Source organism: Perna viridis, chromosome 3 (assembly GCF_037379345.1).
Source record: "Perna viridis isolate PV_CMFRI_1.1 ecotype Kerala chromosome 3, ASM3737934v1, whole genome shotgun sequence".
NCBI lineage: Eukaryota > Metazoa > Mollusca > Bivalvia > Mytilida > Mytilidae > Perna > Perna viridis.
Genome location: NC_142447.1, coordinates 24,790,785 through 24,814,811, shown reverse-complemented (window position 1 = coordinate 24,814,811; position 24,027 = coordinate 24,790,785). Strand labels below are relative to the sequence as shown.

Here is a 24,027-nt window from a genome sequence, read left to right as displayed (position 1 = left end):
CTATTGCGTTATAATCGGTAAATCAGCAGTCACATCAGCACCGCAAAGAACAATTTACAAAAAACAAAAAAAAAAAAAAAAACAATAATCATTACTCATTATTTCAGAAAAGTGAGTATTTTTTCAATGACGTAAAAGTTGCAGTTTTGCAGAAACTCTTGAAAAAATAACAAGTGTTGTTCACTCCAATAAACTTTTGAGCTCAGTCATGGTGAAATGTGTCCAACCAAAGGCAAATGTCAGACAAAAATTCATTCAATCCAACATTTTGGTACATTTTCATAATGAACAGGTATGGAGAAAATATATTCCATTTGGTCAGACTGATAAACTATTTCCCCAAGTCTGAAAGCTGACCTGCAATACTTTACACTCCTATCAATACGTGTATGTTCTAAATTCTTTCTCTTGCCAGACGGTTGCGTAAATTAGATTCCTGTCCATAACCACATTTCTTGCAAATTTTATAATATCATAAGTTCCAATAATGTGACTCTCTGCATCAATAACATTTTTCAAAGTGACCTTATTTAAGCTACAACCTTTCTCATGCTTATATAAAATATTGCATTTATATAAGTAAATAAAATTAATCTTCAACTTTAAATTTTTAAAATATTTATTGCAATATAACAACATATCTCAGATCTATGTACAAATAAATAAGTACAAAAAGTCAGGTGTTTTTTTTTTAGATTTTCTGTAATATTCTGTTCTGTTTCAACCTGGCTTGTCTTACTTCTAATGTTCTTTGTAAATTTGAAGGTAATTCTGGATTGGTAAAATAATCTACAAAAGTAATTTCTTATATAAATTATTTTTATTAAACTAAGATGTTGAAATTTGTGAATGAGATATGACAAAGTGTTCCTTTTCCTCAATTATGCTCAGTATAAAGTAACCTCCAATTCTTGGTTCCCATGACAGGAATTAATAATACATATGCTTTCGTTTAAACTTGTTTTAATTAGTAACTGAGTCAATTACCCTGCTTTTTTCCTAATTTTTGACAAGAATCGTAGCTGTTAGCATAATGTACCAAAAAAGTTATTGGTACATACCAGCCCTACTTGCTATACCAGCTGCTATGCCCCTACAGTGTACTGTGAAAAAATTAAAGTTTGGCGACATACTTAATCACCATAAATTCCCCAAAAGTACAAGTATTGACAGCAAAGGATCCAGATATTCACAAAAAGGAGGGGGTATTTTTTTTTCTCAAGAAAAATATGATTATAGTAAATTATTTCATTAACACAATATCAATTATTGAAATTGAATTATTATTAAATTGATTTCATTTCTTTTTGTGATTTTTCATGCTTTAACATACAAATCATGTCAATTTAAAAATAATAATTTTAAAATAAAGGGAGGAAGCACTGAGCACAGTATATAATTACGTTCACCAACTGAAAGTTTCATTAAATTTAATTTGGTGATATAGGAGGTGTTGCAAATAAGTGGCAGGTACTGCCCAATGTAACAGACAGGCACCCTTATCACTATATAGCCCCACTTGGAAAGTGTCAGCATGGGTGTCTGTTGAGGAGTTATAAATAATTAAGTTTCAATCATTGGAGTGAACAAGTGGTTAAAATTATATTCTCAGTTTCAATGTTTTGGAGTGAACAAGTCGTTATAATCATCTTATCAACAGAAATAACAATTATTTTACCATGAATCATCTAGTAGGAAGTAAATGAACATGTATATACAAATATGTTGACGGCAAAATACATACCTGCAGCAAAATCTCTGATGTTTTCTGGGCGATCTCTTAGTACCTCACTGTAAAATAAAAATATGTGTAGACATCCACATCAATCACAAATACAGGCAAACTTCCTGACTTATTAGTGACTACAATATTTTACTAATGTCAAGGGAGACAATTCAAAAATAAAAATAGTATCTTTTTTTACCGAAATGTCTTTAGAATATGAGTCCACATTTTTGCATCTTTCCCTATATTTTCCAGGTACGAAAGTAAATCAGGTAAGACAGAAATATTGAGTATGGTGCTTTTAGGTAATCTTAAACAAATGACAAATATATTTTGAGGCAATTCAAAGTTAATCATAAGATATCATCCACAACTCAAAATACAATGTAAAATAAAGGGGGAATTTATTCTAAAGATTTTGTTCTATTTTTTAAAAAAAACATTTGTTGAAGCAAGATCTATTCATGTGAAACATACCATCTATTCGACTAGTCAATGATTTAATCAGAAATTATTATCTTCACAATCTTCATAGACAATGTTATTTAGGACAAATTTTTTAATTGTAATTGAACTGGGACGATAATCCAAAATATAATTTCTTACTGGCCTAAATGGTCTTACCAACTCCATCTGGCCAAAAAAAATATTCCTTTTTCCTGCCACCAGCAAAAAACATATAGTAGGTAGATAGGGAAATTATTTTATTTTTTAAGTAGCAGTATTTGCAAGAATCATACAAATTCAGTAAAATGTGATCTACCTCAAAAAAGGCTACATATTTTCATTTTTGTTATTAATTTGCTTTAAAGGCCTATATGATGAAATGTATAATTATTCATTCTAATCCATCTGCTCTTAAGAGATAGTCAATATGGAAAATCAAAGTTTCTTTTGTATTTACAGAGTTATCTCCCTTAATTTTAAATTCTACACTGCGTTCTATATAATTTTTATCTGTTATGAACAATGGTTCTATGAAAAGCCACATGTTAATATCTGTTTTTTATAACATTTTAATAAATAAATAAATAAAAATATGTAAGCTTTCCAACAATGAATCACATTTTGCATGATTCTTAGCTGGGGTACTACTTACATGTAAATACAATGAATTAATTGAGAAAAGAAACTACACTTAAATAGTGCTTGAGCCAAATTGGCCATAACATGTTAAGGGTGGCACAAAAAATATAGGGTAGCAGGAAACAATATACAATTTTTTTGGCCTCATATACAAGATTTAATTTTTTTGTGATTTAAGGGTTGGTTAAGTTTGAAAATAACTAAGTATTTCTCAGGAGATAGTTAAACAATCAATTATATTGAAACTGAAAATTATTTTTTTTTGTGAGATGAAATTAATCTTATAATTTCAAACAGCTATTGACATGTACACACTGCAACTCACCCTAAAAACCCTGATAATAAGCTTTCAACTTCTGGATGGTCTCTTAGGTATTTTTCATTCTCCACTCGTGTCTTCTTCTATAATAGAAATTATACACAGCTATTTAGAGATAAGTCATATGGTATATCTCAATATGTTCAAAGTACACAGACATAGATACAAAACTTTTTATACTGAGTATGACGAAAGAGACAGGTTGTATGTACAGTACCTGAACCCATCAGTGCAACTATAATTGCAATCTTGCCATTGTTCATTCATCTGTAAAAAATAATTTGTAAAACATGTGGTCACCACCATTTAACACCACATAAACACTGATTAGTTCATATATTGTAAGGAATGGTCTATTTCATTTTTTAATTTTACCGTACCTGTTAACCTCTGGAAGAGTGATCCAGGGAACCAAGATTCTAGCAGAAATCAAAAGAATATAATCCAGGGACAAAGACCAGATATGAAAAACAGACATACACAACAAAGAACATAAAGTGACTAAAATCATACATACAAAGTAACATAAGTAAATGAGCAACTCGGACAAAAAACTGGAGCATGGACCAGGTGCACCGGTAGGGTAAGTGTCCTCTGCTTTTTTACAAACACCTACCAAGTTGCTCATAAAAAGTCAAGTCCAGGGAAGATGAAAGAGGAAAGGCCTCCCACAAATCTCACCTTTTTATACGGGAGATTCAAACTTTTACAATCATGTTGTCAAAGTCTTTCCCCTTAATGTGGGAGGGTTAACGTGTATCATTTTACCCATATTTATTACCAATACGTCATAAATTTAATCCATTTTCTTTTACAATTGCTTTCTTTTTTTTAATAAACACAAAATGTAAACTATATTCAATATTTTAAATTCTAGGTGAATTTAAACTGTATTTTATAAATAGATTAGTCAGTGTTCTTCCTAGGGCCTTTCAGCAACACGGTAATGTGATGATATTTTCATTCAATGTGATACTACATGTATCTGAATTGATTTTCCTGTATATAATGATACAAATGTGATACTATAATTTAAAAAAGAAGATGCTATCCAAATTTTCTAGTTTACCAGGATGCTATTTCAAATTTTAGGGAGAAAACTGATTTGTTCCGTTACATTTGTTGCTTTACATAAGAAAACCCTGATCAGGTTGGTCACAATACACTGGTCAGCGATCAGTCAACATTCAATATGTGAAATAGTTGCATGGATTAGTACAAGGACTGAATATTTCAGGTCCTATCAGCCAAATGAATGTCTAAGCCTGTGGAGGAAATTCAATATCTCCTTCTAATTTATCCACAGAGGAAATATGGGTTTCAAAATAAACAACTTTAATATTATAGGAACATATACATTATACATGTATCTATACCATACATTATACATGTATCTATACCATACATTATACATGTATCTATACCATACTAATATGTGTCCATGTCATCAGACCCTCAGATAGTGATGTACTCTTGGCAGTTGGAAGCTAGCTGCGAAACGTAGCTTTAACTATTTTTTTGGTATTTTTTTAACGTAAGATCAAAAAAAAAAAAAAAAAGATCAAGAGCAACCATTTCGCAGCTAGTTTGAAGCATGCTTCTAAGAATGTGTCAACAGTATTAAAGTGTAAAATTGATAAATATATTTCTTATACTTTATTTGATTACTTTTCTTGTGCAAAACAAAGTTATGCAAAACATCCCCCATAGGTCACTTCCCAGTAAGGGAGATACAGTTTGCAGCATAGTCTGATACATACCTGGCATCCAATGCCAGGTATTTATTGCTTATTGGCCCTTTATTAAAAAGACCCCTATCCCCCAGCATCACCTTTATCCAATGTACAACAGGAAATTACTAATTAACTGAACATGTACCAACTGATGGTTTTACCTGTACAGTTAATTATCACACACAGGTGGCTCATCTCAGCATTTTAGAATTAGTGTAGAAGCAGAATAAATTAAAAATAAGTTTGTTTTTTTTTGGTTTTTTTTAAGGTTTGAAATTTTAAGTATATTTAAACTAAAATTTCCAAACTGTTTAGTTGTCAGGAAATTTGTAGATGAATTAGTGTATTTACCAGTGTTATAATTAAACATTATACATGTATATGTAGGAATTTTTTTTGTTTTTTGATAAACTGAATTATTACATGTATGTGACAATTCTTATATTTATTATTCATCATTCTGAAATATTTTGAAAAACTAGTTTGCAGTTTAATTATTTTAAAAATCATAATTAGGAAACTATATTTTGGGTTTTTTTTTCAGTTGTATGAACACAAATTTTTCTGCTTTATCATTTAATATCAGGAAATCTTCATATATAACTGCACAGAAAGATTCCCATATTAAAAGCTACCAAAATTTTTTAGAGGAACATTTAACATTGAATATACCATTTATGATAAAACACCTCTACAAAACTTTGAGTTGCTACATGTAATTATGATTTGATTTTAAATAAAATCGAACTTTCTCTTTGAAATGATATATGTTTAATAAAGAAAATTTGGTATTGTTTATTTGTTATAAATCTGAAATGTGACATTATGACAGACAATTAATTTATCATTTATTATTTATATTTTTTAAGTTTTCTATAATAGGCTTTTTTGCATCTATCTTTTTTTATCAAAAAATATAAAATAGTACTGAGTGACAATGATTTGCAATATAACAAAGTATGTAAAGTCAATTTATACTACTGATCGCATGTAATAAATTTCTATTTGCTCCTAATATTTCCATGGACATCTGATTTTTACACTGAAGGTTAACTGAAAAAAAAAAAAAGTCACAGGGAAAATACTGATGTGTTACAATGCTTTAAGTCATATATAACCATCAAGAACATCCTACATCTAATAATATGGTTTAATGCATATGTCAATTTTAGCCTTTTTTTCTCAATTATTTTCATTGTAATGAGTAGTGACCATTTATTAGAAGTAAAGCAGTCAAATTCCTATGCAGATTGGATTCTGAATATTGTCATCTTCTGGTAGATGTGGCCTCCCCCTTTTTCAATACATGTAATAAGTGAAATAAAATAAATAACTTCCTTGCCAATGAAAAAAACTGTTTTGTTATCACATTTCATTCTGATTTATTCAACGTGTCATAGTTTTCCTTATCTTGTTTATCTACCCCGGACTTGACTTTTTATGAGCAACTTGGCGGGTGTTTCTAGAAAAACAGAGGATGCTTACCCTACCAATGCACCTGGTCCATGCTTTCAGTGTTTGGTGGAGTCCGAGTTGCTCATTTGCTTTTGTTACTTTGTATGTATGATTTTAGTTACTTTATGTTCTTTGTTGTGTATGTCTGTTTTCTATGTCTGGTCTTTGTCCCTGGATTACATTCTTTTGATTACCGCTATAACCTTGGTTCCATTGATTACTCTTCCATGTCTGGTCTTTGTCCCTGGATTACATTCTTTTGATTTAATACCGCTATAATCTTGGTTCCATTAATTACTCTTTGTATTTTTTTTTTATAAAAATGAAATTTTCAAATTTTCTGACATGTATGCAAATATAATATAAAATTATTTAATTTCAGTATTACATGGTATGAAATAGATGATAAAATACAATTTTTTATCTTCATAAAAACTCCATATACATTGTACATCTATAAACTGTAATATTTTCTGTGACTTTTTCCCTACAAATGATTTTTATGGGAACACCTACATGTAGTCCTAATGAAAAAAGTTAAATATTTATTTTTAATTTTTCGAAGTCAATATAACTCAACTAAAATTCCCTTTTAAAATTAAACTATAGTCTGATTTTTATTTTAAAAATGAATACAATTTTTCCTCTGTTGGCATGTTAGGATAGAACACCAGAAACTTTGCATTTTATGTATTTTAACTTTGGAATATTTTTTTTACTTAAAAAGTTCTTTTAAAGTAGAAATAGAAAATACATGTACATGTATTTCATATATTCATCAGTCTAATTGCTCATTTCATATCAATAACACATTTATGTGTTTTCAAACACTAACTAAAATTCAGTTTTACCTTACTGGTGAATTACATTTTCTACTATCACCTGTCCTGGTGAACAGGTAAATTTTACAAGATACACAAGAATTTATTTATCAATTAGCGAGTTGTACATTTGTATATTACAAATAACAGAATCAATTTCAAAGGATTCATACCTGGCATACCAGGTATTGGAGGTATGCCAGGTATTTATCAGACTATGCTGTGAGCTGTACTGACAGTATCTTGTATTGAAGGCTCAGAGCTTCACTACACCAGTTGACAGGTACACACTCCTTGAGACGTTAAGGTTTCTTGCATGAATGATACCTAAACGCACGATAAACACTCACCAAAGGCACGATAAACAACCGCTTCTACCGTGTGTTTAAACAAACACTCCCACCATGTCTTTAAACGCACAATAAACCAACACTCCTAGCATGCATTTGAATCAAAATAGCAAGAGACAAACTGGAAACGGTCAGGGAAAAGTTTATACAAGGTAAAGGTAAATTTTATTTTATGTCTGTGATTAGACATTTGTGAGAAAATAGCAAGAATAATCCAGTAAGATTAGGGGTTCCACTAGGAACAGTGCTGGGATCTAATCTACATCAATGATATGGAAATTCAAAATCCAAAAACACAACACTAAGGCTGTTTGCAGATGATTCACTATTTTATCAATCCATCAAAACAACTGAAGACAGAAAACAACTACAAGAAGACCAAACAATTCTAACCAAGAGGGCAGACAATTGGCCAACATTCGATCCAGCAAAATGTTATATACTGTGAGTAACAAGAAAGAAAATACCAGTAATAGAATATCATGAAATGATGGGTCATACACTAACAACAGTACCCATATCTGGGAGTAGACATGTCAGAAGACCTAAGATGGGAGCCTCACATCAACAAGGCAGTGTCATGGGAAAACAAGAACCTCGGATTCCTGAGAAGAAACATCGGCAGTGTGGGACCAATACAGAAAACAACATAACACAATTGAAATGGTCCAAAGAAAAGCTGCTAGATTTGTAACATCAACATAAAGTTGAGAACCAGGAACAGTCACTAACATCTTAACCACCCAAGACTGGCCTTCTCTACAATCAAGATGTAAAACCAGTAGACTTACTCTCTACTACAAAGCCACATGTAACAAAGCAGCCATTAATATTCCATCTGATGTGAGGCAACTGTCTATATCTACAAGACAATACCGATCTAAGAAGTTCTCCCAAATCAGTATTTCCACAGATGCATACAAGTTTAGCTTCCTACCGCATCGTTACTGATTGGAACAGGCTATCTTCATAAGTTATCAGGCTACCTAGCCAGAGAACCTCAAGGAGACCATACTAAGACTGCAGCTGTAAACAGTGAACCATCTGTCTAACTGATTCTTAGTTGCACTTGTATATACCTTGCACATAAGTTGACACATAAGTGTTTACCCTCCTTTGTTTTGTGTAGGTGTTTCCCATAATTTTACCTTTCACTCGCAAAAAAAAGTCTCCCGTGTGGGAGGCATCCCATCTCCCGGTTTCAAGAATTCCTCCCCAGAAATGAATTCCACAAGTTTTTATTGTTTTCTCTGCCATTTTTTTTTTATGTCAACAACTGTGGGGACATGAAAGGTTTAATCGTTAAAACGGTTGGAACAGCTGACCAACATAGGAGTCTCTCTAGAATCATCGACAAATACACATGTAGCATGATTTACAATTTTGAATGGCTAATAACATGTATGTCAAGATTTTATGAACTCCGTGGCCAAACACAACTTGTACTTTGTGGCAGATCAATTTAGTAACTTGGTGAAAAAACATTCACGAACAAAAAAATTACAGAAAAATTTTAATGCACATGTAAAAGGACTAAATGCACCCAAATCATAAAGCAGGCTATAGTTCCAAGTCTTGAGAGTACAAACATACAGTAATTGAAAACTGTAAACAGAAGCCATTCAATATTTTATGTGATGAAAGCAATGGTAGGGGTGCCAAAAAGTTTTTTGCTACTCTTGTTCACATTTTTTAAGATGGAAGCAGGTCCATTAAAACCAGATTCATTGACATGCCAGTGGTGAAGAATCTGTTTCATGTAATACCAACATCACTTCTGTGAACTACATGCATAATTCATATTGTCGATTCATTTGTATATATCATGTATTTATGGTTGTGTAGAGCTTTTTAATTGATGGCAAGATATACATGTATGACCTACGGCTAATGTGAGCTTCTCACATGGTCACCTGACTTGGGCAGTTGTGGAGTAGGAAAGCCGGATATTTAGTGTCCAGAGCTGTACAGTACAGTTTGCCAAATATTAATAATAATCTACGATGTATAACCTTAAAATCATTCAATTTTTGCTGCTGTTCTTTACTAAGTGCCCCTAAATCATCTCCGCCACCCAAATCGTAGGGCTCCATGCCATGTGGGGGCTTGTGTTTGGGCTGATCGTTCATTTCCTCTTCTATTTTCTTCACAATTTTGTTTGTTATTGTTGTCCTGGGTGAAGAATGATATAAGCGACTCGCTTACAACGCTGAAAAAAATATCTAATCTATATCTAAATACCAATAGATATTTTGAAAGTGTTGCTTTCTGACAACAACGTACCAAACATGAATTGTAATTGTTCACCTTTTAGCATGTTTATAACATTAAAAATTAGAGTAAATACAAAACATAGAGTTAGTTCTAAAATAAGCATACTTGACGAGGAATAATGAAATGAAACCTCGTGAAACTAACTACTTAGGTTATTAGTAAAAAGTAGCCACATTTAAACGGTTAGTTCCATTTAAACTACATGTAAATAAAATACATATAATTATGTTGTATGTTGTATATTATCATAGTAAAAAGTAGCCACATTTAAAATATAAGAAAGGAACTACATACGAAATTAAATACATGTAAGACGGATCACGTTTGTAACAGAGTAATTTCACTGAGTCCATGTCAACTGCAGGAAGGCAACGCACAGTTTAGTTAACCGTGGTTCACGTTCCGACGATGAAACATAAGATCTGTAGAGTTTAAACCGACATAGATAATGAAATAATAAAAAAACACATATATGATACAAAGCACATATACAAAAAATGATACAATTTTAAAGAGCATGCATTCATAAGCACATTCAAGTTTCATACAGCCGACTATATATGACTTAAAGCAACAGCGTAACAGCAACAAGAGATAAAATAAGACCTAACATAGAAACATTTATACACAAATCGCCCATGCTTCATTGAATTGATTGTCAGTTGTAGTTACACTCAGTCCTTCCCGTCCCAATATGTATACCTGTCAACTTTTGAAAATCTCCACGGAGTTATTTGGCGGGACAACATGTGAACGAACATTTTCGGGACATATTTTGCAATCTTAAACTGCATGGATTTTACTGTAGTAATGAATGAATGAAACAACCACTGTAGTATCAAAGGGCAGTTGAAAAACTATCACATACATGTGCATGGACTGTAATAGATTGATGTTTGTAAGCCCATTTCTTGTGGTGGATTTCTACAAACCTAATTGAAATTCCGAAGTTTTAATTGAAAAAACAAATAAATAAGAAAACTTTTATTTACATGCAAATGTGTTTCCACTATTTTAAGGTACATTGATCACATCATTCCTTCGTTCCATTAATATCAGTTGAAGTGGAGTCAATGTTGCAGTTCTGAACTGAACGGGATTTAGTCCATACATAGTTTTCTTGCTTACATACCCGGTCATGGTCTATGTGACAGAGAAGTGCTGAATAATATTGTGGACATTTGGATGGCATCCCGCTGATTAATTATGTTTTTGAATTGATTCAAACCCATTTTCCATTTTATATCATTAGGAAGTTGATTCTATAGATTGGCTGCCCCATGAAAATGTCATAATTGTGGAAACCACACCTAGTTGTGCTTACACTTCGCATGCTGACCAAGCTAACAGTACGTCGTACCCAAAACAGGAGTTCTTTTTTTTTTTTATACTTTTCATACATGTGAATATAGATCTAGAGGAGTAAGTTTATTGAATGTTTTCACATCTTCTTAACCTTAATACTGGTACTTAAAGTTTGAATTAGACGTGCATGCTTTTGTCATCAGTCATATGAAACGTAAACAGCCCTTTCTTGAATATCTTTCCAAGTTTTTTTTGGTATTAGATCTACTCTCATTACAGAAATGCCAAATTATATAATGGACAATAATTTAAGTTAAATATGAGTGAATGGTATCTGGTATACTTAGAACTGTTGTAATACACCTTTCAGGTGCGGGTCCAGGTGAGGGCATAATGGGCACATGTACGCCTCCCCGTTTTCAAAGGAAAAACAAAACAAAAAGCTACCGTAATCTGTTAAATATTGTAATTTTCGTTATGTACGCCCCATCATAAAATCCTGGATCCGCCCCTGCCTTTGACATACATTAGAAATACAGCAAAAGTCGGAAGATATAGATTATTTTAACCTCGTCCTCACATTTATCATCGGCATAAAGCTGGTTAAAAGTAATGTACATGTTTTCTTTTTGAGTCTTACTGCAAATTATAATAGTCTGATGCTATACTTGTGTATGACACGCTGTAGATAAGAACTGATAAATAAGAGCCATACGATCACTTTTGGAAACAATTAAGGCGAATTATATCGTTTACAACGATACCAAAAAGCACCGGTATCAAAATTGCCTCCTTAGGACCAGTTATAAATGTAAAAAGTACTCGCATATATAAAACTAATTTTATTCACTGCTTCCATGATAGTTTTGGAAAATTATAGCCCAAGGACAACGTGTTGTGATTTTTTTATCATTATTCCTATAAACTGTGACCTTGGCTTCTTAAATGCGTCCCACTAAAAATAACATTTGCAGGTTTGTGTATCAGTTTTTTTAAGTAAGATATTGTCAAAGAGTAATCAAGGGAACCAAAGTTATAGCGGTAATCAAAAGAATGCAATCCAGGGACAAAGACCAGACATGGAAAACAGACATACACAACAAAGAACATAAAGTAACTAAAATCATACATACAAAGTAACAAAAGTAAATGAGCAACTCGCACTCCACTAAAACTGGGAGCATGGACCAGGTGCACCGGAAGGGTAAGCGTCCTCTGCTTTTCCAGAAACACCCGCCGAGTTGCTCATAAAAAGTCAAGTCCAGGGTAGACAAACAAGGAAAGGAAAACTATGACCCGTTGAATAAATCACTTTTCATGGTGCTGGTGGATACACCATAACGATCCACGAGTTCATGATGACGACCATAAAACTTCTGTAGTGATGACTTCAATCTTGTAACAACATAACCCTGTTCCAGAAGCCTATTTGTTAGAGTTCTAGCGCGATACAAAAAGTCTGCGTAGTTTCGGCAAGCTCTGGCATAACGTATGAGTTGTGATATGAACACTCCATACGCAGGAGCCGAAGGGAGGGAAACATGACAAAACCAAACAAATAAACAAACAAAACAATAAAGTAATATTTATGTGATAATTGCGCTTTCAGTTTCCGGAAATTTCCCATAACCATGGACCACAAAAATATCGAAAAAAAAATAATAAAAAAAATAAAAATAAATAAAAAACACAGATCCATTACATGTAGCACCACCCGGCACCGTCTTATTCGAAATTTCCACAAGACATTCGAGCATATAGTGGATTTCAGTCGACCATTTCTCACTCTGAGAATATGTGCCACCCGAGGTTATTGTCAGGCTTGGTGAAGAAGTATCTATTGTATTTATACGCACTTCATGTAATTAATGTGGCAGCTTGAGAATGGTTGGTAATGAGGGTAACGAACAACAAATTGAGTCAATACAGTTTGGTTTAAAGTTATGAAAAAAAAATGAATGACAGTGAGGATCAGTATAAGTAAATTTTATAACCGTAAATACAAAATCATCCAAGCCAACGAAATATAGTATTAGTACGACAAATTGTGAAAAAGCAGTTTATCAAGTTCCTCCCAACATAAAAAAAATTGTATCGCGTACATAAATTCGTTAAAACCTGGGTATGCGAGCTTTTTTTTTACCAACCTAGTAGATTTCATTTTATTATTTTGAACCTAAATTTTCCGTGCACTAATTCACCAGAAACAGGACAATGACGCTGGATCTGCTTCCAGACACGATCGATGTCTCGAAGCATTTAAAGATTCTATATGCATCAGAATCGTTCGGAACTTCCTCCATTGTGTTTTGAAAGCATCATAATGTGCTTTTATTTTAATGAACATGTGACATGCTTTCATTTATCTCCATCGTTACCTTGCGTTTATTTGAATGTCAACTTTGTCCAGCATAAAGAAATGAATGGTAAATAGTCAAGTTAAAAATAGTGCATATCTGGAACAATAATCTCTAATGGAACGTTTAGTAATGTCGTGAGTTATGGATCTCAAATGGCAGGTGAACAAAAGACGAACATATCGACTTAGTTACCTACTATAGCCAATACACAATTTATTGAAAAAAAGTTACCAAAAGAAATCAATGTGTTGAAAACCTGAACGGGTCACAAATTCTGAAATACAAGTTTCACCTTTCAGATTCGTAAGACTGATTCCAAATCAATAGCTATTAAAGTATTTAAACTTGAAGGAAAATCGAACTCTGTTTTGTTGGATGATGATCACCTTAATATAACCGTATGTACTCCTTCCTTTTTGAGAAAGGGAAATTTGCTACTTTCCATACCAAAGGGTGAGTCTATCCTTTAGCCTGAATATTTGACATCACAATTAAAATTGTTGAAGGATTTTTAAAATTTGTATGTTTGTTTAAGTCATTACCATTGTGTTTTAAACGGATAATAAGTATGTAATAGTTAAAGTATTTTCTTGAATTTAGTTTTAAAATGCTTGCAATTTAACTTCCATTTAATCATTAAATCCGGCAGGTTTGACGCTCGGATATATTCTTCTACTAAGAACAAATATTTGTTTTGTAAACACAGACTGTTCGGTTTATATATACTTATGTCGGATCGGCACTTATTAATGAGGCTTTAAGAACGATATTTTAGGCTTGGATATAAAACACTTATCTGGACGTTATTCATTTGATATGCAAACCAGTTCGTTTCAATAAAATATGTAGTTTCAACAAGTTCGTTAAATACAGGCGCTTGATGTTTAAGCGATGAGGTTACAAGACCAAAGATCTTTTAGTGCGCGTGGCGCTCGAGAGAGCTTCCGTAATGGGATTTTTGAACGTGATGCGTAAGTGTGTTTACAATATTTTGGTTTTTAACAAGCTACTATATATGATACAGAATACTGTTGATTTAAGTTGGTAAACTAAAGTAGCAACAAGTATGTTCGGTGGAACCTTACAAGGTATAGAGAGAATGGATATGATGAATTGTATAGCCAATCACCAATATTTTATTTGGTAATTGACTGAATAAAACACAATTAAAACTAATTTGTTCAAAGTGTCATAGTTTTCCTTTCCTCTTTCGTCTACCCGGACTTGACTTTTTACGAGCAACTCGGCGGATGTTTCTAGAAAAGCAGAGGACGCTTACCCTTCCGGTGCACCTGGTCCATGCTACCAGTTTTTAGTGAAGTCCGAGTTGCTCATTTGCTTTTGTTACTTTGTATGTATGATTTTAGTTACTCTATGTTCTTTGTTGTGTATGTCTGTTTTCCATGTCTTTGTCCCAGGATTACATTCTTTTGATTACCGCTATAACCTTGGTTCCCTTGATTACTCTTTGTCCCTGGATTACATTCGTTTGATTACCGCTATACCTTGGTTTCCTTCATTATTCTTTTGGATTGTTTAAGTACTGTAAGCATATGTAGACTGAGTATACTACATAATAAACAATCCGCTTGATGATGTAAACTTAAGTTCAATTTCTGTAATTTTTCGTTCAATTGCGTTTTGTTTCGTAAAATATAAAAAAAAATTACAATTTTGTGAACATCTGAAAAAAAAGTACCGCCAAGACTACACTTTTAGTGTAACTCCTTCTCTATGGTAACGTTTAAATAACGCCCCCTTTGTTGCACGTGCATTTCAGTTGAATTTTAAATTTTATACATGTAATTGAATTTAGATAAAGACATACACCCTGGTGAAAGGTTTCGATCCCGTAGTTACATATTTAAATATAATTATTTTTGTAAAATATACAAAATAAACATGTATCATATGATTAATTTATTTTCATCAGCCATTAATATAATGACATACATTTGTATATACTGGTTTACTCAGATTTGTTTCAAAATGACCCATGCCCACACTTATATAATTTAGTTCTAACATTAATAGAATTCTTATAATAAAAGATGTACCATATAAATATTATTTGAATATGTCACCAACAGACATCTTTTATTTTATTCCGAGTTAAAACACCCAGAACTGACACAAATTCTTAATCAAACTGTTCAATATTCATTTGATTTAATTTAATTTTTTTTACAAATATTATACAACAAGATAGGTAGGACATGTATTCCATTTAAAAGCATATTAAATATTTAATATTCAAAAATCTTTATTCCTTCACACGATCCTAAATTGTGACATTTCATAAATGGAAACTTTGATTATGGTAATTAGTCGGGTAAAATCTATAGTATCTTTCTAAATGATGGTATTTATATTGGAATCATGTACTGTAATTGATAAGATTCAGGCACAGCGCTAAAATCTTAACACGCAAGTCGAAATCAATTTGATTATAACTATGCGCATAGTATACATATGCATATCTACCCAAGTTACTTTAAAACTTACTCAATTCATGTAATTGATCAATAATTCAGATTTACAACGTCAATTACTTAATAAGTTATCGAAAATGTGAACAGGCCAATTCTCTGTGTATAAATTATACGAAATTTAAAGACTTGACAATACTAAGATATTTTCTTATGTATTTAATGACAACAACCATTTGAAAGGCTATTTACTTAAAGTTAAAAAGACAAGGTCTTAAGGGCAAGGCCTATATTCGCCTATTTCTCCACAAATTGGCTTGAGGTATTGTAAAAGAACCTTTAAAGCACCTTTAAAAATCTTTATGACACCATTATAAAAAGTTAATTTCACAGAAAATTTCAAAGTCTAGTTAAGAAATTGTATTTACAATAGCGATTTAGACTAAAACAAATTGGTAATATATTAAAACTTAAAATGAAATTTAGTTATTGGTTTGATCGGTGATATCTCCCGAGATCAATATTATTACAGAGAAAATCTCCACAAAATTGACGTTCGCCGATTAAATACTGATCGACAGATTTTTATTAAATAAATTTAAAGAAACAGTAATTAAACAAACGTGGTCTTTAGCGTTGCTAAGTAATTGAGTTTTCAACTGTTTTGACTAATCGTCTAAGTATAATTTGGTGAAGTTTATGGATGTTCTAATAAGGTTAGTCTCTTTGTTATAACAGATACGATCATTTCGAATAAGAACGACTTTTTGCAAAACGACTGCTAGACGAAGTTGTAAAGACTTTGTGCGCTTCCTTGTCGTTCCCCGAGCATTTAACAAAATTGTAATTCGTTCTCTGTTTGTCAATTCGTTAGCTTAAACAAGAACCCTTAAAACAGATGTCACGAGTTTTATCAGAAATCCGACATGTAATTTCAATTTCAAACAATTTTCAATGATCCATCATGATATGAGTGATTTTTTATTTTGTTTAATAATGTGAAGAGGCATACATCTTTAAAACTGGTCGGACGACCTAGTACATGTACACGTTAAAAGTTTTGTGAGATATTAAGCATTTTAGTCCAGAGCCTTTGCATTTCTTTTATCTTTACTATCAAAACAAAATAGGATTAGGTCAAATTTACATCAAACTTCACTACAATTCCTCCCCGATGTCTTCAGAAAAAAATAGACGCTAACTACACAAGGTATCGATATCGTGTTTAATCATAGTTTTTTTTCAGGTGCAGCGACTACTTCTGTTGCCATGACAACATGTTGTGGCAAACATCCGATGGACAGGCGACATCGCCACGCCCACACTCACGAAGATCGAAGTCCTCACGTGAAATTTACCACCCAGCTATAAAAGACTTAAGCGAACAGGCTGGATTAACTACCCAGTCGTACAGTAAGACTAATTAACATCTAATTTGTTATTTACGTAAACATATTAAAGCAAAGTGTATACCATTCAATGAATTCTTCGTCTTCATACCGGAGGTTAGACTAACGTAAAATAACAGATGCTTATTTGTACTAAGTCAAAAGGGCAGATGATTTTTTTTCAAAGGCCAACGGAGGAACAAGATAAAATGATATAATCACCTGTAGGGGAGTATGCAGTGAAGTTCCATTGTTCCATAACAAAACCCATGATGCAAGCTACTATAATTAAACAATATTAAACAAAATGTCAGAATAAAAACAAAATGAAATTGATTTTGCAATTTTCATGACATATCTATTTTTAATATACTTTTTCAACGAGTTAATTGATTCTAGGTTGTTCGTTTAGATGCTACTGAACTATGTTCGTTATCTATTGAAATATACTGATACAAATGCAACATAAAGACTGTCATGATGACGGAAACAAAGAGATACAACTATCAAACTCAATTTACTATATCAATGATGATGGTCGGCGTTATAATTTTGGACACTTTGGTCTACATCAGACTCATTTAATGTCATTTTTTCTGCATTTAATGTCCTTTGTACCAAGGTAATAAAATGTTATTAGAAACTTGGTAAAATGTCTCCGCAAACCACACAAATTTACATGCATTTTGGTTTTATAAAATTATTATTGAACGTTTCCTGGTATAAAAAGTATGTTCACGAGACCTTTAAATATCAAAGGAAGAATTGTTATATTAAATCACTGAATCCAACAAGCAAGATTTCAATTGACTTTATTCTAGAGGGACTATTGCATAAATATAGGATAATATCGATCAAAGTAGTGATGTATAATGCACCAGTCCTTCCTTATTTGCATGCAATAAACCATTTATTCCACTTTTAACTTCACCAAGCTGCAGTTCAATATTCAATATATCTTACCATATACACTGAATTTATTTAAAGCAGAACATTCTTTATTTAGTTATATATTCAACTTTGTTTCTCAAAAACGTCAGCGTGACATCATTTCCTTAAAGACAACCTTTAAGGAGAATATCATATCTAGTCCAAAATGCAGACGTGGTTCACTGAGTGAGGATGTTTACCTTGATCCTTTTAATACATAGCAAAGAGCAAAGCTTCGTGTATATGGAACTATGATAAATTAAGTTACCCTCTAGCTCTTAGAAAAATACCAATAATATATATTGTAAATTACAATATACTGCACACGTGTTTCAAGGAGTAACCTCTCATCAGAAGCACTAGAATCAAATATATAGAAAAATCTAAATCCAAATTAATTGTATACAAGACGTTATTGAACTAAAATGCAAAACTATCGAAATAGGAAGCAAAATCAAAATCCATCACGGAGAGGTTCTACCATGTACAATACAAAGAATGAAGCCACAGTGTGTTAGGAATAATTTTGAAATTTGTAATACTTTAAACTATCGGTTCATTAAGATGTCTTTGAAGTTTGTCAAAGAGCTTCTTTGATAAATTGTCAGTCTGTCTGCCAGAGATGTTCGAAAATTTTCAAAAGTTTCAATATTCCAGTGATCGTGTAGCGATATAAATGATACTATCGATGTAGTTACACATGAAACATGGGAACAGTATCAACGTTATTGTGTCTGGGATACATTTATTATGTATAAACAAACAGTTTAAAACTTTAGAGATCTTTTGATGTAAGGGCAGATGTCTAACATGAAATCAGTTTGAAGATAAGATTTATATCAATCTCTGCCTTGGATTTAAACCAAATACAGTCAGTTTAAAACTACTACGATCAATATCAACTGGTATTTGAAAAGAAAATATTTCAAAACCGCAGGTCTATCCTGATGATTAGACCTGAAGTCGTCCCGATTCGTTAAAATGAAATTGATAGTCAAAGAAATCTTACTGTGAAAACCATGTCTTTTCAGAGTAGTGCATCCTTTTTCGAATAAATCTACAAACTATATATGTAACCATTATTTTTCTCTACAACTATGAATCATCTGGAGTTCGAACACTGGCACAATAATATGAAAAGAATTAAATAATGACAACTTAAATCATGCCGATAATTTCATGCTTTCTTCTTTGACCCCCTTAGTTATTATTGTCTCTACATGTCGTCTTTCATATAGCTTTGTACGTATTAAAGATTTACCCCGCTGAATTTGAACTCGTTTTAGTATAACTAATATATTTTTCTATTATACCCGAACCGAAGTACATATTTTTTAATTTCTATCTAGGTGTTGACGAGGAGGGTCAAGGGTTCCCACAGTATTATGTGAACGGGGATGCATCGGTCTCTAGTAGTCACGACTTAAACGGAACAAACCAAGATCTTACCGTCACTTCCCAAGAACCAGTTCGTCTTTCGACTGCTTCGACATACTGTAGTACTAAAAGGCTACCAGCCTTGTACGAAAATTCGTACGGTTCTTACAGACAACGTGTTGTAATGTCAGGAATTCGTCTTAAGTTGTTAAATTCGAATAGACGACCCCGGAGTACTGAACCTACAGGAATTATCGCTCCTTCTATACCCTACAGCTGTCCGAATGATCCGAACGGGAATGTCAGCTTCATCATCAAAAATACAAATTCTCAGAAGGACGATATTGAAACAGATCAACCTGAAAGAAGGTAGGTAGAATAAATCAAAGACAGTTGTTATGTTTCGGTTTAACGTTGAAGAAAACAAATGAGAAATACCCGGAATCTTTGCGTTTTTGTTGAATTATAAATTAAAAAAAACCCTCAACACATTACGTTCTTAAAATTTTGAAATGATTGTTTAATCTATGGACAGAATACTAGTAATAATTTAAACGAGGACTACATATATACTACTACTATAACCTGCATTTTTTCGGTTTTCTAAATCATGCTTTAGTGTACATGGTGTATTTCTGACTATTTGATATCCTGTTTTGCATGTAAGATTTTTTTGCTATCATTTCAGACGAATTCCCCATTACAGTGCTAAAACAAGATTCAAAAACCATTCTGGTACACTTCTCTCAGACGGGAAACAAGTACACATGAATGTTTTTCATCAGCATCTTGTAAATATACATCCATTAGAAAGACAAAGAACCTCGTTGTGGTTATCCAACGGATTTAAAGTGCAAAGTTTCAGATCAAAAGGGAATAGATCACAAAGACCCAATAAACCGAACTCATCTGAAGCATATTTCAGGAACTTCCGAAAGAGTGCAAGTGGAAAATTATGTCGGGACTTCAGCAACTTACAGGTTCAGAACAACATGAAAGCGGAAATGGAAAGACAGAAAGACCTAGAAACAATTTTGAACGAAAATTTAAAGACGAATGGAGACGAAGTTGATGTGAAAATATCCCCATTACAGATACAAGGTGGTCTAACTGGACCAGGCCGTCTAGCTTCAGATTTTAATCTCCAGAAAGGATAAGTTTGAAAAGTGCTACGCTAGTTTCCGTTCTATACAAACATACGGTGTGGTTTAGACAAACGCGGAATGAACAGTTTTTTCAGAGACAAAATGACACACTCCATCAAACCTAAAAATGCATCTAGGAGTTCATGACCTAATCTTTTATCATTATGTTTTAACCAGCAAAATAAACGTACCTAATGTTACATATGTAGAGGATGTAGGGTGTATTATAATAAATGTTATATGGATTAATAATAATTTTATAAACGTATTATGTACGTACTTAAAAGAGAGTGACAATCGACCGTATATAGATCATAGAATAAGAATTAAGGAGGTAGACCTAGAGTAAGGGACATAATTCATGAAATCAGTGATATGTTTGTATCACATCCAATTTCACCAAAGCCTCTCAAGTTTTCGTTTGAAGCAGAATAAAATGAATCCAAGTTAACTAGATGCTTACATAAGATTGATGTAAAATGCTGACTACAAACATTCCAATGCTTTTTAAGAGTTGTGTCCCTTACCCTAGGTCTACATCCTTAAGTTTATTAATAAGATTTTTTTTTGACTGTTCATATACCTTCGCGGAACTTAAGCAAGTTTTTGCCAGTGTATATGTTTAATCAACTAGTCTCTCTATTCAAATTCATGTACACATCGCTTACGATAATTTAGAGACCTGTGTCTTTATAAGTTTGTGCCAAATCAAACCTTTGGTACTTTGTTATGATACATGTAGAAACATCTATACTTTTGACTTCTAGTAGACTACATGATCACTCGCGATCGAACTCATTAACATTTCTAGTTAATTACAACCCTAAGCACAGTAAATTCCTCTAAAATGCCTAAAACATGACACTTCTTGACCGTCCGTGTTCAACATCATTGGCTTCGAACGTTTTACCACAGATGGTAATAATAAAACATTTTTCATAAATTTCATTTGAATCATTAAATTGAACTCGTACTATAGGATATACAATGTAAAGAAATTCACACTTAACATTTGTAGTTTTTAAATATGCATACCTTTTAAATGATTATACGTTTTCCTTGCCAGTCCTACTGAAATTTAAGTACTTATATTTGTGTAGCTAGACATTTTAAGTTACATGTTTCCCGAAAAATTGTATATGAATGTATTGAAAAAACTTTGTAATAAAGGTATGACCCTTACACTACGAACGTTGATACATGTTTTTTTCCGGCTGAGAAAATGCGTGCAGGGCGTACAACCCCTAAAATTAGGGTTTTTTTTTTTGTGAAATCTTTATTTTTCAATCCCCCCCCCCAAAAAAAAAAGATGTTTGCCACGCTCCGCTTCCTTCAGATTACGTCAACGACACCTTAATTCCTGGGTCAACTACTACATCGTTTTCATAAATCAACACAAAAATCATTAATGAAAAGATATGAAGTATTATTTTGTCCACATTGATTATCAATACTAAATGCATAGTACTGAAGAAACTTTGGATACCTTTTACATGTTCTGATTCCAACCCTGAATTAATTTCAATGCAAAAATTCAAAACACGTTCTGCAAACAATTATTTCCGCATAAATTCAAATATTGCATAATTTACGAAATATTAATTCATTTTGTGAAAACGAACTATCTTCCCTTTAATTTGTCTACAAAAGAATTTATAAATTTGTTATAGGCGAGGTAACATCAAAACATTTAGTTATGTAATTCATGCAGGTGAAATGTAGTAACTTCACTGTTCATATTGCTGGGGTAATTGACAATCACCAATCTAAGATGGCGATTCAGTACCTAAGCTATTGTAGAATCTATTTTCTATATCCTTTTTTTACATATATGTATTGTGCCAAGTCCAGTATTACAATTCTATTTCAGCATAATCGGTTTGCATATCTGATTTATCAGAAAATGTCAACATGTGGCATATATATAGAATGAACAAGGTGTTTTAACACTGGACCAATTAACCATGATAGTTGTGTGACTGACCAGTGACCCTTTTACACTTTATCTGAAACTTTTTTTGCATGGTGTTTTTGTAAAATGATTATTTTTCCCTAGGAAAAGCAGACTGTTTATACTCTTAAGACGTGAGAAATCACTTTTATTTATAGAATTTTATTTGTTGCACTAATTAATAACCAATTATTAATATGACGGGTTCTAGTGGTCCCTTAAGACATTTGCATGAAATCGATGGTAGCTGAAATAGTTTGACACTTTCCACAATCAGTATTAACTAATATTCTTTTAGTTGTAAATAATATTGTGAATGTAAATATTATTGTAAATGTAAGTAATATTGTAAATAATGACAGGCATTACTATTGAAAATACAAAATAGAAACATGTAGTCATTGAGTGTTTTTATTTTTTCTCTCCGCGTATGTTACTATATCATGATTATCATAAGGACACGGGAAACAGTTTTGCCCTTTGCTGTAATTATGTAAGTAAGTTAATATACTGACACATAATCTGGCCCTTAATTGTAGACAGAACATGCATATTGTAAATGTTTGAAAGCATGCAAGTTTTGCTTATCAATATTTCCGTGAATTATGATACTACATACTTTTAGTTCATTATGACCAAAGGTTATGCTCATTTTAGCCATTACCATTGCTTTGAATCCGTTGTCGTCGTTATCATCTCTTAAAAATCTGCTTCCATGAAATCACTGAGCGGATTCTAACCAAATACTGTAAATGGTATCTGTAGTATCTGCGATAGAAAATTTATGGTCATCCTTTTTTATAAGATATGGGTATACAATGTACTAACCGTTTTTAACTTTATCACCAAAACTAAAAAGGGATTAAAAAAAAAACAAATACCACCAATTTTATATTGGGTAAACCCTGTTGAACACCTTCTTATAGATGGTAATGCTATTGACAGGTCAAAGTAATTGATGATCTGTGCTCTTTGTTAACTCTTTTGAAACTGTGAAAGATATAAAGATGAATTAATCCTTACGATAAGGACTAAATGAAGTCTATGACAATGAGCCGAAATCCGAAATTGTACAGTCTTCCTATAATGGTATTTTTGGTATATTTGCTTCTATCATTGTGAAAAACAATCTTTCAATCTACTTGTAAAAAACGGTGTTTAAAGTGATTCTGATGATAAGCCATATGACAGGAGATCAAACCCTCTCCTTATTTATGGAATAATCAACTAGGCAAGGACCAAATTTGCAATAGAAAGGCTGGATTGAAAGTTTTGAGAAATTCAAAGACAGGAAAGCAAATAAATAAATAAATAAATATAAAAGGGTAGGTTACAAAGTTTGATCATAGCCCCTTAAAATCAAATGGTTACAACCTTA

At 32.3% G+C, this 24,027-nt stretch overlaps 2 protein-coding genes across 4 annotated transcripts; one reads left to right on the top strand and one right to left on the bottom strand.

The window, feature by feature from the left end:
• Nucleotides 1–601: 601 nt before the first annotated feature.
• Nucleotides 602–9,695, bottom strand: LOC148621566 (RIIa domain-containing protein 1-like). Its single transcript, XM_088576074.1, has 4 exons — nt 9,503–9,695; nt 3,138–3,214; nt 1,745–1,791; nt 602–789 (listed from the first exon to the last, which is right to left on the bottom strand). The coding sequence occupies exons 1-4, from the start codon at nt 9,617–9,619 to the stop codon at nt 692–694; spliced, it is 339 nt and encodes a 112-aa protein (XP_088432200.1). The 5' UTR covers nt 9,620–9,695; the 3' UTR covers nt 602–691.
• LOC148621565 (uncharacterized) lies at nt 7,626–23,046 on the top strand. 3 transcript variants are annotated; one of them, XM_088576072.1, is made up of 4 exons: nt 7,626–7,642; nt 17,105–17,271; nt 19,526–19,922; nt 20,242–23,046. In XM_088576072.1, exons 2-4 carry the CDS (start codon nt 17,136–17,138, stop codon nt 20,708–20,710), a joined length of 1,002 nt encoding a protein of 333 aa, XP_088432198.1. In that variant the 5' UTR covers nt 7,626–7,642; nt 17,105–17,135; the 3' UTR covers nt 20,711–23,046. The 3 variants fall into 3 exon arrangements, with proteins under 3 accessions (XP_088432198.1, XP_088432199.1, XP_088432197.1); XM_088576073.1 differs by lacking the exon at nt 7,626–7,642 and adding an exon at nt 13,749–13,882; XM_088576071.1 differs by lacking the exon at nt 7,626–7,642 and adding an exon at nt 14,203–14,400.
• Nucleotides 23,047–24,027: the final 981 nt, after the last annotated feature.